Source organism: Misgurnus anguillicaudatus, chromosome 21, assembly GCF_027580225.2.
Source record: "Misgurnus anguillicaudatus chromosome 21, ASM2758022v2, whole genome shotgun sequence".
Lineage (NCBI taxonomy): Eukaryota > Metazoa > Chordata > Actinopteri > Cypriniformes > Cobitidae > Misgurnus > Misgurnus anguillicaudatus.
In genome coordinates, this window is record NC_073357.2 from 30,328,278 (window position 1) to 30,343,024 (window position 14,747).

At 39.1% G+C, this 14,747-nt stretch overlaps 1 protein-coding gene and 1 long non-coding RNA gene across 3 annotated transcripts in view; one reads left to right on the top strand and one right to left on the bottom strand.

The window, feature by feature from the left end:
• LOC129442012 (uncharacterized) overlaps window positions 1-14,747 on the top strand; it is a 156,149-nt gene that overhangs the window by 12,326 nt on the left and 129,076 nt on the right. The gene's annotated exons all lie outside the window — the stretch shown is intronic.
• lmo1 (LIM domain only 1) overlaps window positions 13,105-14,747 on the bottom strand; it is a 34,395-nt gene continuing 32,752 nt past the window's right edge. Inside the window, exon 4 of the mRNA XM_055201772.2 lies at window positions 13,105-13,682. Coding sequence (XP_055057747.1) covers window positions 13,577-13,682 — 106 coding nt within the window. The 3' untranslated portion in view covers window positions 13,105-13,576. The remainder of the gene's footprint in view (window positions 13,683-14,747) is intronic.

A 14,747-nucleotide genomic window follows, 5' to 3' on the forward strand; every position in this document is an offset into this window, starting at 1 on the left:
ACAAACGTGCTCATTCTGAAATCTAAATAAATAATCATGCTTTGTACCGTATGTGCATTTAATAATTTGCTGGTTTTCCAATTAGGTTATCTTTACAAGTTGCCTAGACTTATTCCGAGAAATAACGCAGAATGTGCAGCTTAATGTCAAAAAACTTTATTTATACCTGTTTCATTAACAGAATGCAGCAGACACACTCACCTTAACAGTTTTTTATAAGTCCATAATCCTGCTCGATTAAAACATAAACATTGCAAATAACACCAGAATTAAAGGAATATTCTATCCATTTTCCATATTAAACTATGTTATTACCTTAACTAAGAAGAGTTGATACATACCTCTATCATCTTGGTGGTGCACGTAAGCGCTGGGGCGCGCTGCGACACTTCGATAGCATTTAGCTTAGCCCCATTCATTCAATTGTACCAAACAGAGATAATGTTAGAAGTGACCAAACACATCAACGGTCTTCCCATTCAAGACAAGTAGTTATACAACAAGTTTGGTGGTACAAAATAAAACATAGCGCTTTTCTAAGCGGATTTAAAAGAGGGACTATATTGTATGGCGGAATAGCACTTTTGGGAGTACTTCGACTCGCCTGAAAAATCCGCTCCCCTTCTCCCTCTCATAATGGGAGAGGGAGGGTGTTACTGCGCCGAGTTGAAGTACTCACAAAAGTGCTATTCCCCCATACAATATAGTTACCCTTTTAAATCCGCTTAGAAAAGCGCTACATTTTATTTTGTGCCACCATGCTTGCTCGTATAACTACTCGTCTTAAATAGGAAAAACGTTGATGTGTTTGGTCACTTCTAACTTTATCTCTGTTTGGTACCATTGAATGAATGGGGCTAAGCTAAATGCTATCGAAGTGTCGCAGCACGCCCCAGCGCTTACGTGCACGCACACAGATGATAGAGGGATGTATCAACTCTTCTTAGTTAAGGTAATAACATAGTTTAATATGAAAAATGGATAGACTTTTCCTTTAACAATTAATTTACGTACACATTTCCTAAAGATTAACCTTATGTGACTAGTACGCTGTAAATTGAGTGAAATTAGATCATGATTTTGAATGGAAGTCAATGACGCTCTCTGCCGGTTGGGTATACCAAGATGGCCGCTCGAAGTCTGCGCTGGCTTCGACTCATGCTGTTACGTTAAGCGTTTTATGCGCAATCCAGTCATTTATATAGATCAGTGGGCAAGAGACATCATTAAGGTCTACAGCCGTGAGAGTTCGCTATATGCTGCTCCTGTATTTAAGTAATCCAATAGATTCAGTGATGCAGAATGACGAGTCTGCGAACTTCATGCTAGTTGGCTTGTTCGGTTACAAACAACAAATAAACAAAACGGAAAAAAAATCTATATATTTCGCTTATAAACTCTTAAATAGTATTTTTCTTTAAAAATACAAATTTTTAGCAAAAAGCTAAAATAATAGCATTTTTGTTGAAGGAAACTTGTTAGATATCAGATTCAGAATTATTATCAAAACATACACAGAGTTTAAAATTAGTAAATAACGTTTTGGCTTTAGTTTTTTTATAAATTGGGTAAGTGCTCCAAAATCTAGTGAATCGCGGTATTGCAGATTAACATAAAAATTCATCAGGAACACAATTTTTTATGCAAATGTTTTCTTTTAATTGACGAGATAACTCGTCAGAGGCGGGGAACGAGTTAAAATAAGAATTAAAGGGATAATTTGCCCAAAAAACTATAATTCTGTCATAATTTCCTTGCCATCATGTTGTTCTAAACCTTTCTGTTCAATACAAAAGAAGAATTTTTGATAAATGATGATAAGCACACAGTTGATGATACCCATTGACTTCCATAGTAAACACAAATACTATGGAAGTCAGTGGGTACCATCAGCTGTGTACTTACGTAATAAGGAAACTGGTACAGTTTAGAACAGGGGTGGGGAACCCTAGGTCCTGGAGGGCCACTGTCCTGCAGAGTTTAGTTTTAACCCTAATTAAACACACCTGAAAAATCTAATTAAAATCTTCAGGATTACTTGGAAATTAAATTCAGGTGTGTTTGATTAGGGTTGGAACTACTCATTAGCCGTTTCTCAATATGCGTTCTTGTCTGTACTTGCGTTCTTGTGGACTTGTGAAACGTCATCAGTCGTGGCCCAAGTACTGTTCCAATTCAAAGTTCGCATCAAGCCCAAGTTCACATAAAATCCCCGGATGTGTTCTTGATCCGCCCATTTTATCGAGGATGCATCAGAGGAGACTTGTGTGAACTTATGACAGCGAAGTTTCCCAGAATGCATTTCGCGTCAGAAGTTCGTTCTTCCGAGTCTGAACTTGCAAGTCCGAACTAGGAAGGACACAAGTCCGAATTTGGCGTACTTGGTATTGAGAAACGGCTATTGACTTTGAAAACACAGTGAACGATATCCGGATGAAGTATGTTTTTTGTAATATTTCTGCCCTACTTAAACATAAAAACATCAAAGCGAAAAACCAATTTGCTTGGCTCATGTAAGCTAATCTTTACGCTTGTTTTAAATAGTTGAACATGGGGATTTAAGCTCAAAAAACAGATGCTGGTCCTCTGTGCAAACCATAATGTGGCATTATTTTAATTGCTTCATTTCCATGTTGCAAGCTGCTTAGTTTTTGACAGTTTGTCATAATTCTTTGTGTTGGGCGGTGTTGAGCGGATGGTAAGATCGGTGACGTGCATCTGCTGTTGACGGCGAATCATTTGAAGGAGGTGTCGAAAGATTTGGCTGTAATTGCCAGAGTGACAAGAGTTTTTAGCATGTACATATGAAAGTACAGGGACCAAAGCCATACCTTATCTAGTCTAAAGTTAAATGCAAAGTGAAATAGTTGTTTTCTGAGTTGTGTGCCAGCAGGAATGTGTGATGCTAAAGCAATGCTTTCTTCTTGAAGAATGAATCAGTACAAAACATTTCCCTTTTTTTACATTCTGTATTGTGAGGACTATCTAGTAGTAAATGTTTTGTCTTTTACTTTGATAGCATACAATATTCATAGGAACGCTAAAACGTGGAGGAGTTAGGCTTTAATGTTGTGATTATAATTCGGTTTTCACTCCCTCTCAGTAGGGGAAATGAGGATAAAGCGTGTTTTTTGTCCCATTATGCAGATTTTTTTAAGATGTCTGTTGTGGCTGGAGCTCTGTTCTCTCAAAGAAAAGTCCATAGTCTGACTCGGCTCATGATTGTAGTCTGAAGAAAAATATAGCTTTATAAGGCAGTTTCATGCATTCTGTGCTGGTCAGCTGACATTGGAACTTTTCACCGCAAATTTGCAATATGAGCAGAGGAATGTTTTGCCACACATACTGGCAAGACCAGTTAACATGCCACAGAATCCAGCCACAAACTTGGTTAAAAGGAAGGTCTAAAGCTATTTCATGCATTAACAATTAAAGGAATAGTTCACCCAAAATTGAAAATTCAATCATGTTGTTACGAACCTGTATGTGTTTTGTATTTTGACGAGCACAAAAGAAGATATTTTGATAAATTATGGAAGCACACAGCTGCTGTCACCATTGACTTCCATAGTAGGAAAAACAAATATTATGGAAGCATTGTGATAAGTGATGAAGAAGATATTTTGATAAATTATGGTAAGCACACAATTGATGGTACCCATTGATGGTACCCATCAGATTTTCTTTTGTGTTCATTAGAGAATGAAGTTTATACAGGTTTAGACCTTTAAATGATGACATCAGAGTATTTCTGTGGCGAATGCACTTCGCCAGGGTTCATACAATTTTGGAAAGTTTTTTTGAAAGTAACAATCTTGCTTTATTTAGTTCATGGGCTATTTCAGTGCTGGAAGTACAGTGGAAGTCCTTATATGGGCGGGCACTCTAACCGGAATAGCACGCTCACAACCTTCCATTCTCTATGAAGAAGCCAACACGGAAGTGATTGAATGCATCGACTGGCCGCTTGAGGCTGGCACCAAAAGGAAGTCAATTCCAATAGACCTCAATGTTAAAATTACTTTACAGTAGAAAATAATATGTACAGCCTGGTACAAAAATTGTTTTTGGTCCGTATAGCTAAGTTTGCCCTTCATGACAACTTTGAGGGGGGTGAATTTTTTTTGTAACTCATCAGTTTAAATTATATTAAGCCTTAAATTTCTGCATAATTAAGGCCGTGGCCACTTGAGTGACGGTTGAAAAGCCACTGCTGTCACTAGAGTCGAGCTAGGTGGGCGTGGTTTCAGCAACCAGTCACCTCAGCTTCACCCACGTCCTGCCTTTTTACCCATTTTTGGATATCCGCGAGTGATGCGCGGTGACGAGCAGCCAAGGTGGCAATTGCAGGCACCGCCTACTTTAAGCTTCAAAAAAGATCTTCAGAAACCTATGGATGACGTCACCGACACTACGTCCATCTTTTTTTACAGTCTATGGCTCACACACAAACCAACAGCTGACACGAAATCAACGTTTGTTTGTGAGGAAAATTTTAAGTTGGTTCAGCTTCCCAATGAAATTAGCATTATGGAAACAATGCTGGATATAGTTTGTTTATCCAGTAGCAGCGGAGTTATGCATCTGTTTTTTTGGGGCAGTCCCGATCAGGTCACGAGTCGCAGGCGGTAAGTAAAATTGCATGAAATGTAGAGGTCGACCAATTTTTCGGCCGGGCCGATTTTTGGCATATTTAAAAAAATCGGCTTTGGCTGATTTTGCTGCAAAATTGGGCCGATTAATAGGTAGGCACATCTGCGGGCACCTAAGCGTTGTTGTAGAACCTCTTATAGTCCCTTAAGTTTTTAAGGGAAAATGGGACTTAAGGACTTTGTTGCAACGCATAGCAGAACTTAAGGTAATGCTTTAGCATTTAAGGTAAATACTCATTACAGCCTTAAGGTTCACTTAAGGGTTTTTCTTGCAACCCATTTTCTATTAAGGGCACCCTTAACCTAATATTTAAGGGATTTCTTAGCTTAAGGACTTTCATGCAACCGGGCACTGAAGTTTACTATGTTAACTGTATGATTAAGTTATTTATCAGGTCTATCAAAGAGGGATTTTATCCTACAAAGCAATAAAAGCCATGGTAAAAAACTGATCAAAGAGCAAGAAAGGACATTTTGATTATTATGTACAAAAAATCGGCATCATATATCGGCCATCGGCTGCCCTGATTTCTAAATATCAGAAAAATTCATATCGGTCGACCTCTAATCAGATGTCTGTGATTTGTTGTAAGTGCATATAATGTAAACGACATGAACATGCAGGGAATCATAAGTTGTCCAGAGATAAGAGAAAGTGGGATAATGTTTTGTGTTTTGCTTGCGACTCGCTTCGCCCGTGGTACACCCCCAGGGGCTTAGGTTTTTCCGGGAATGTAGCAGTACAGCTGATCTTTCTTTTATAATATTAGAGCCTTTAGGATGAAGATGGTTTTAATTATAAACAAACATGCTATAATAAATTAATTCTGAGGGATTTTATTAATTTGATTTTTCCCTTCATCAGCTCTTATCTGTTAAATGTAATCAGGGGACTTCAGCGATTCGGAGGTGATTCGGTTATATTAAAAAATAAAGTAGGAATGCATGATAAAACCGTTAGTCGGAATTGCGTCACACTTGGTGTTCTGTCATTTCCTTGTAAGGGCCGTGTCACTTGAGAATAAAAGCAGCACACTTGGATTTAGGCCTAACATTCAATTACGGACTTCATCGAGAATGGTAGCTTATCTCTCATAATTAACATAAAATTGAATATATCATCATCACACAGCGATTCTATTTTAAAGCAATCAGGACGCAATTTCCATTTGATTATGAATGTAGTTTATGACTATAGTGAGCGCCAATCGAAAGCTAATTAATTTGCCGTGAGGACAATTATCAGGGAAGTCATCATTTAGCAGTGTACTGAAAGCTTTTTTTCCATTTATCCTAATTTGGAGTACTGGAACTCAATGAGGCTCACGCAAAGCCACTAAACCTCACCGAACCATGGCCACACAGAGGGAGTCGAGGTGTTGGACTAAAGTTTTGCTTCCTCTTGAGGTTACAATTTCCCAAGTGCGAGCCAACCGACCGGCCTTCCTGTATGCCTGGCTGCCTTACAACTTTAGCACTATTCTCCTGAATGGTCCACAGATTGCTCCATTATTTCAGTGCAGCAGCAATGCAAGATGGACTAAAGAGCCATTATCTGAGCGAGTGAGACCATCGGAACTTATTACACGTGTGACCTTTAAAAGCCTTTCCCCATTACAGATCTCAGGTGAGAATTTACTGGAATCAATTTTTTATACTTAGGCAGATGGCGGCCCTCCGCGAAATGGAAATGAATGAACGGCTGAGCGAGCGAGTGAACGAGTGAAAGAATAGGCCGTTCCTTTGTGAGAAATGCTTGCTCATAAAAGGAATCCAGCAGAGCCGCTGGAGATGGGCAGGATTTGAAAGCACTCTCTGTGTCCTTTCTTCCCAAATTAAAGAGACTTTGAACCGGCGAGGCTGAGGAAGATGCAGGAGCATTGTGCTTAATCAAGGTAGAAATACAAAGCCGGCACAGGTCCCCCAAAGGATCACATCAAAAGGTGCATCCCACTTTGCGCGCTATTTAATCAGTTAAAACACAGATGGCAGCCTGCCTCTATTAATTAATCATATATGAAGCATCCTGTACCTGTGAGCGGAAAGTATGTCAATGCTACCGAGATCTAATTTGGATCTCGGTGTACCTCTACGAAAAAGACCTGCAGTTAAAAACTTTCTTTCATTTCGAGAAAAGTGCCAAGCATAGTTAGTGCTTCGTAAACTGTAATGTAAAAGTTGCGGCACCGCGCGCCTTTGAACCTCCTTGTTTCCCCTTCTGACTGACAGCTTCTCATTTGACTTGGCTCTCATTGAATAACATTGCTGATGCTTACTCTAGATGTATGGCTCGAATTTAGTCTTTTAGGCCCGTTAGTCGTGTACCTGAGGGATATAAACACAGAAGATATGCATATTATGTGTGCGTCTCTGTAAGAAATGAAAGGCATATCTGCTTCAAAGCAAAAATTATTTTATAATTAGCCTGTAAAATTCACTGACGGCGAAAATATCAATGCAAAAGTGCCTGTCAACAGACTTTTCCATTTCCAGTTTGTTGTGCTTTTTGATGAACCATATTTTTGAGAGAAAATAAGAAATGTCAACTCTTTTAAAGATCTCACAAACCCTCCGTATTAACCTTTTTATATCAGTTGAGTTCTCGCTAATGAGAACTCCCGGCAGATCGAGAAATAAATCTTCGCTTTAACTCCCATGGTAAAAACCACCTGAATGTTGTTTGCTTATGGTTGCAGTGTTGTGTGCAGCTTAAAGGGATAGTACACTTTAAAATGAAAATATTGTTATTATTTACTCATCCTCATCTCAACCTTTCTTTTTTTCAGATGAACACAAAAGAAGATATTTTGAGAAATGATGGTAAACACACAGCAGATAGTGACCATTGACTTCCATAGTAGGAATAAAAATATGATGGAATTTAATAGGTACCATCAACTGTGTGATAACCATCATTTATCAAAATATTTTCTTCATCATTTATCACAATACTTCCAAAATATTGTTTTGCCTACTATGGAAATGGTCACTATCTGTTGCGTGTTTACCATCATTTCTCAAAATATCTTCTTTTGTGTTCATCACAAAAAAGAAATTCATACAGGTTTAGAACAACATGAGATGAGTAAATGATGACAGAATTTTCATTTTAAAGTATGTAGACCTTTCACTTTTGGCCATCATATGATGATACTGTTTCTAGTGTTTATATTACCTGAGCATAGTTGCTGGCTTACATTACATCTTGGCCATCCTGGATCTCCAGTATATTGCCGTCCAGGTAATTAAGCTAGCTTGGAAAGTCTTGTCACCTTGTAAAAGTAATTAAATTTCCATGAAAGCGCCATGAAGCATGTTTAAAGGATTATAAAGAAGAGTGTAATGAATGTGGACATGGGGCCTGGAGCAGAGAGAAAGAAAACGGATATGTTGTAAAACAGCAGCTGTGTGGGCCAAAAGACCCTTGAATTTGGACCTGTTGCCCCAAAACTTCTGTAGCTGTCAGTGTGGTCTTGTCATCCACAACAATACTGTACGCATACACAGTCAAATACTTCTATGTTTCTCTCCTATAAATTTTAATTTTTTTCCTTAGTACCCACACAGATAAACAATGTAGACTTACCACCATTACTCTTGATTCAGACCGGTGATGAACTTTCTTTATACAGTACCTCATATGCACAGTTCCACCAAAGCTCAATAAAGCAGATTTATATTCCAAGGGGTGCGCGAGCTCAACTGGGGAAATGACACATATACAACCTCAATGTCGCTGATCCCTCGTAGACACTTCCTGTGATCTATAGAGTGCATTTCCCCTCCAGACGGTAGATAGAGCCCAGAGGCAGCATGCACCCTCCAGATGGTGCTGTTTTAAAAAGGATGGCTGAATGAAATGCGGTTCCTCACTCTGTTAGGGCTCCTTTTTAAGCACTGCGCATGATACGGTTAGTCAAACCAATCTGCCGTTAGTTTGTGTGGTTTAAAAGCACGGTGGCGAACCCTCAACGTCAAGGGGAGCTTCTGCTATTCTTTTGCATAGAAACAGATATTGACGAAAGCATCAACAAACTAAAGACCCCGGAGGGCGGGAAAGCCGAAGTGCTTGCGTTAATAAGGAGCCGGTGGATGGCAGTGATTGAGTACACTGTTTGTGCATTAGCAAAGTGCAGCTGCAGTTTAAATAAATGTTGCATCAAAGCTCAGTCAATCAGCGGCAACACATGCAATTACACCCCGGCTCACCTCCTCTCAGAACAGGAGCCGTGACCCGATAGTGAGAAATAATTTTAAAAAACAATTTACAAATTTCTTCTGGGATGAGCTTTCAGAAATGACGGTTTGTTGATAAACTTTGTTGATTTGGGTCGCGCAATGTATGTATCGTGGCTTGCCGACGCCAGTTAAGCGAGGAGTCTTTTTACTGGATTAGAAAAAAGAAATATCCCTCCCTTTCAGAGCTCACATTGCACTCCGGCTGTATCGGTACTTAGAGCAATAGAGGTCCACGTCAGCCCGGAGAGAAACTTAATCAACAGTAATATACACTGCGCCCCGAATCCTTTCTCTATATCCAACAAGGTGATTTTCTCTCTCTCTTCCTTTCTTTACGAGAAAGAGAAAATTGCACATCTAATGAAATCCAATTTTATATTTCATTCTGAGGAGCACAATAAACAGAGAACAAGCAGTAAATAAGCTTTTCAAAAAGCTGATTACCAAAGCAATTTATTGCCAAGTCCAAAACCATAGCAGAGCGGTGATGTGTTGGCGGGGGGGGGGCTGTTTTTCTCTCTTTTGCCTGCTGTGTTATTATTGGTAGAGGTAGGGGGGATGACCAGGTGCTTGTGTTTGTGCATTCGCGTAGGCCTGCGTGCGCGCGTACGCGCTTGAGTATATTTATTTATACGGCGCCGGGCGCGTCGGAGGTGGGGGGGCGATCCGCTGAACTTTGTCTATATACGATCCTGTCTTCTTCTGATGAAAAATTAAAGAGCGGGTTTCTGATTGGGGTCAGTCCCGCATCCATTAGAGCAGTAAATGAAGTGGAATTCAAAGCTCCCCATTACCGGGCCTTTTTCATTGTTCGGAGCTGCTTTCCATACAAGACAATTCCTCTCTAACCCAAGGCTGATTGCACTAATGACATTTTCCAGCCACAATAGTCCCGATGTTTTCCTGATTGGAAAACATAGCCAGTGTCCTCAAATAAATAGGCCTCACCTGTCCCTTGCCCCCTCCGAACAAAGGTTCCTACCCAGTGCTTCGAGACAAATTGTCTCTCAGTTACAGCTGTATCATATTATTCTGTTGAGCTCATTTACTGGAATAGAAAAATGATAATTTCATTGTATTGTTTGTGTAGTGGGTCCACTGATACGGCCCTGCTATTCATGAGCTTTTCATTATTGGATTTAGATTCGAGACGTCTGGATGAGCAGATCTTTGTCCTGCAGGATTGGAAATGTATTGTCTCTGTATAGCCTCATCAGACTGACTAGTCTATTTCTCTTGACTTTAAATACATGTTGGGTCTTCGAAAGAAACAATTCTGCGTGCATCAGCATTTAAAGTAGTGCCCATTTAGCCCGAAGGGGAGACGAACGAAAAAAGGGACTAAATTGAGCCAGTATACGGCGCAAGGCGTGCAGATTATTCACAGTTACATAATGGATTGGGAGAGAAACAGGCGCTTCTCATTTTTGGTCACTTATCCGTCATTGTACAGAGGCTGTGTATTTCATTGCTGCTGTCGCAGCTTAGAGGATACATTTCAAAGCAGCAAATAAAAATTGGCTAAACTTCCAAAATTAGCACTTCAAAGTCAAACATGATTTGCAGTGGGGGAGAGTAGGGAAGGGGTGGAGGAAAGTGACTGAAATTTCTTGTGTGTGTGTGCGGTGGCTAGAGTACAAAACACTCTGTGTAGCCCCTAAAACCAATTTCTAGGCAAATTGGTTTAATTTAAGAATGAGATCATAGAATAAGCAAAATGCTGTGAGGGCAAGTTTATGCATTCTGCATTTATTTCGGCTCTCCTGCTGTCCATTTGCAAGTGTGTAACAGGAATAATTTCACCCAAGGGTGCACAAGCAGGTCAGCTTGCTATACAGCGGATGCTATCGAACTACAACGACGTACATAGTCTCTGTCCGACTGACTTTTAATAACTTTGATGTTTGATTCTTCACTTAAAACCTAACTGGGCATATCAGGAACTAATTTGTAGTTTGGGGGTATCTTTATTTTATTTATATTTTGTATGATGAGGAAACAACATAGTATGAATAGCAAACCAAGTTCTCTGTGACCTCTGTCTGTACAGCCACAACAGTAAGATATTCAGCACCTGTTTTCAGGGATCCATTTCCATTCTGGGAATATTCATTCAGGTAGCATATGTGTGCGGATAATGTGTTTCATGAATGCTTCATGCCCGGCGTTCATTAAATTCTACATTTAAGGTCTGAATTTGTGCACTTGTGGCTATACACAAAGACATGCACTATAGCACTGACAAGGCACCTGTAGTTTTAACTACACACATTTCACCTTTAAATCACCAGTAAGTACACGTGCATGTGCGTGCGAGGTAATTTTGCAGCTGGGGATGATCTGTGTGTGCGTGTCTATGCGCAGTTGTGTATGTGGTCTTTTCCTCATTATTTTTCTGGAAAATAAGCAATCAGGAGTCTTGCACAGCGCCTGATTGTCTCCCTCTGTAAATCAATCCAGGAGCTGCAATTAAAAGGTGCTCTTATGTGGTGTAATTGCTGTCTCGCTAATCCTTTATTTGCACACCTGCCGGTGAGTCTGAATTTTTAATGAATTTCTAATTAATGCACATTGTACACTTGATTTATTTGTTAGCAAATGATGTAGCCGGTCTGCTTCCCTGCTGCAGCGGCGTTTCCAGAAAGCCTCCCTTCGTCTGCGGTACAGGTACATTCCCGACATTCGTATGGAAAATTTGTATGCGTGCGCGGCTGGCCTAAAGGTCAAAATCCATATGTCGTCCATGTGTAGTTGTAAACCTCTCGCTGATGCAGGTGGGGAAAGACGGTAAAAATTTATGATGATTTGGCAATTGTTTGGGCCTTTATTGCTTGACTTAATAGCCTGTTATGTTCACATGTACATATAGTGCGTGTGTGCACCTGTGAAAATCTGTTTTATCCTTTTTGTGCTGATTAAGGTAATTAGACATCATTCCTTCTTTTTACATTTGTGCATGCCATGCATAATTCTGTCTGGGAAAATGTTCACTCAATTTTTATGAAAAGTATGGGCTTCATTGAAAATAATTGAAAAATTACAATGTTACACTGCTTGTGTCTTGTCACCTTAGCTTTATGGCTTATACAGTCTTGACTGAAAGAATAGTCTGATCTAAAGAATGGTCTTTTCTTTTGCTCCATATCATACATTAGACTGCCTTTATAACAAACAAAAAACCCATTTCAATTTGAAGTTTGTTTGTTCTTTTCAATTACTTAGTGCCCTTTTAAGTCTTTAGTTTCAAAGCACTTTGGAAAATGGGGAGAAGTTTTCTGTATGAATAGCATAAAAGGCTCCATTTAGCAAAACTATAGCGAAGAGCCTGCTTTAAGTATTGGACATCTGTAAATGAAATTTCAATATGCTGTAAGACCCCAACTGATTCCCTTCCCATTTCTTCTCCACATTGAATGAAACTAATTGCTTTAAATGGCAGATCCTCCTTGAAGCAGCTCTCCCGTGGTTCAGAGCTCATAGAAACAAGAATTACCACCAACAGATGAAAATCAAAAGTAATGGGACAGAAGATTGTGTCACCTCAGTCGCAATCCTTTAATTGCACTTCTTTTGTTCCTGAAAGCCATTCGGAAAAGCAACGCTTTTGACGAAGCAGTTTTACGCTCACAATGCCTCTATGCCACAGACAGACAAAAAAATCCCAGGGTGGCACGACAAATTGTTCTGTATGTTTGTCGTATAAATACCATGCTGTTATTTTTCATTACGAGCCCTTGTATAGAAAAGCCTAGTCATATTTTGAGATATATTGAATTATGTCATATGATTCATACTGAAAAAAGTCATAGTCGCCGATGGTAACGATTAGAATTAATGTGTATGTTTAAGTGCAAGTTCAAGCAAATCATTCAGTATTTATGATGAAATCACAACACATTTAGCATGACAGGGTTTCAGGTGTAGAGCTCAATACCTTGATTACATTACAACAACAGCAACAACCAAGTTTTTGAATCAATTTGCTTTATTCGAAATAAGATTGTACTTTATTCATCTGAAAACAACTTGTCTTAGTCCATCAGCAATTAAAATATGCTGCCACTCTTTATATAAAATTCCTTTTATTCATTTGTTGTGGTTTGATAAATGTTTTTGAAGCTTTAGTCATTTTAAGAGAGTTCAATAATTACATACTGTACGTGGGCCAGCCTCTTTAAACTTTGGTTCTGGGATCAGAAAACAAACAACTATGAACATTTAAGAATCTTTTTAATTCACACTGGTAATAAAATTGCATTACAGTTTCATAAAATAAATGTTCCAGTTTATATATACAGAAAAACAGACTGTACATACCCTTAGAGAAGCATTAGAAAGAACAATAGAGAGCGAGAGAGAGAGAAAGAGAGAGAGAGCGAGAAAGAAAGAAGTGTAAGAGAACAAAACAGAAAAACGTCACAAAAACCATACAGGCAATACAGTGCTCAGCTAAGCAGGCACAACTGTACATCAAAACGTGTAACTGCTCAGTGTTGGGGACGGAAAGGGCCAAAAAGTAGTACATTTACAATAGAGTCCTCAGGGACCAATAGGGCTTTTACTGTAAAAAGTATTGCAGGCAAGCAGACAGATGCTCATCTTCTGAGTGCAGCAGAACGTCCGTCGCACACGGGCGCGTGTATGCGTGTGTGGACCGAGACCTGCCGCTGCCGTTCTTTGATTGGCTATTGAACTTGTGTCTCAAAGCTCCCGTTGAGCTGACCCTCCTCATAGTCCATCTGACACAGAATCATGTTGTTCTTTAGGAAAAACTTATCGCCCACACAAAACCTGCAAGGAAACCAAACAAAAGCACAGGTAAACAAAAATGGATTTACTTGTAGAGCAAGTCAAGGCTTTTTTCACACCACATCAACATTTTAAGAGAAACCAAAACAGCAACAAATACAACAAAATGTATCGTTATAATTTCCTCACATTAAATAATGTATTGTGGTAATTTGGCGTTTTAATTATTTGGATCATAAATTGGTTTTTATTCAAGGAAAGATGAAGATTTTCCATTGACAGTTTGGTTTGAAATATAGCAAGTTTATATTAATTTGTTAATTTACATCAAAGCAAATGAAAACTGGCCTTTGTCTTTTGTGATGCGGCAAAAAAGTGCAGCCAACACAATCTCATGGCACTTGTTGTATTTTACAAGGTGGTTTTTGTATGATTTTTGCCCCCATGACGTTGGGTGTAGGGGTGAGGTATCATTGTTTTTTACTCAGAAAATTGTAGGGGTGCGCAGGGCAAAAACTAACGCAGGGTTAGTTGTAACATGGACTGTTTACATTGTTGCACAAGGTTGAGCTTTTTGGTTTTCCGGTATTTTTTTACGCTGCCAAAAGACGATCTCCCGCAAATTATTGGAAATGTATAATGTTTTTCCAGAGAGTTATTGATGAACGAGTGTTTTGGTGTCATGCAAGTTCATTTTTTCATCATACGTTTTTTCCGGTTTCTAAGTTGGGTGTGTAAGATACCAAATCCAATGTTATGTCATATTAATCAGTGTCTTGTTGATTAAAACATAGCATTGTTTTGAAATATGTCTGCAGCAACTTTTTTGGTGGGCTTGAAAATATTTTGACCCAGCGGGGTTAATTGTAACACTGTGTTACAACTAACCCCTCAGCACTTACGATATGAAAACAGCAAACGTTATCGTAATTCTTGCCGTTGTTTTAAATAGCCTACACACGAATGATTTCTGGCTGCCAACAAAATAAATGTGCCGGTCTTATAAAAAAATTGTGTGTCAAATTTATTTTTGTTCATATCTTTAATATTGATTAAATAAGGTCATGTCAAATATTAAAATCATAATGAAATGAATGGCTAAAATCA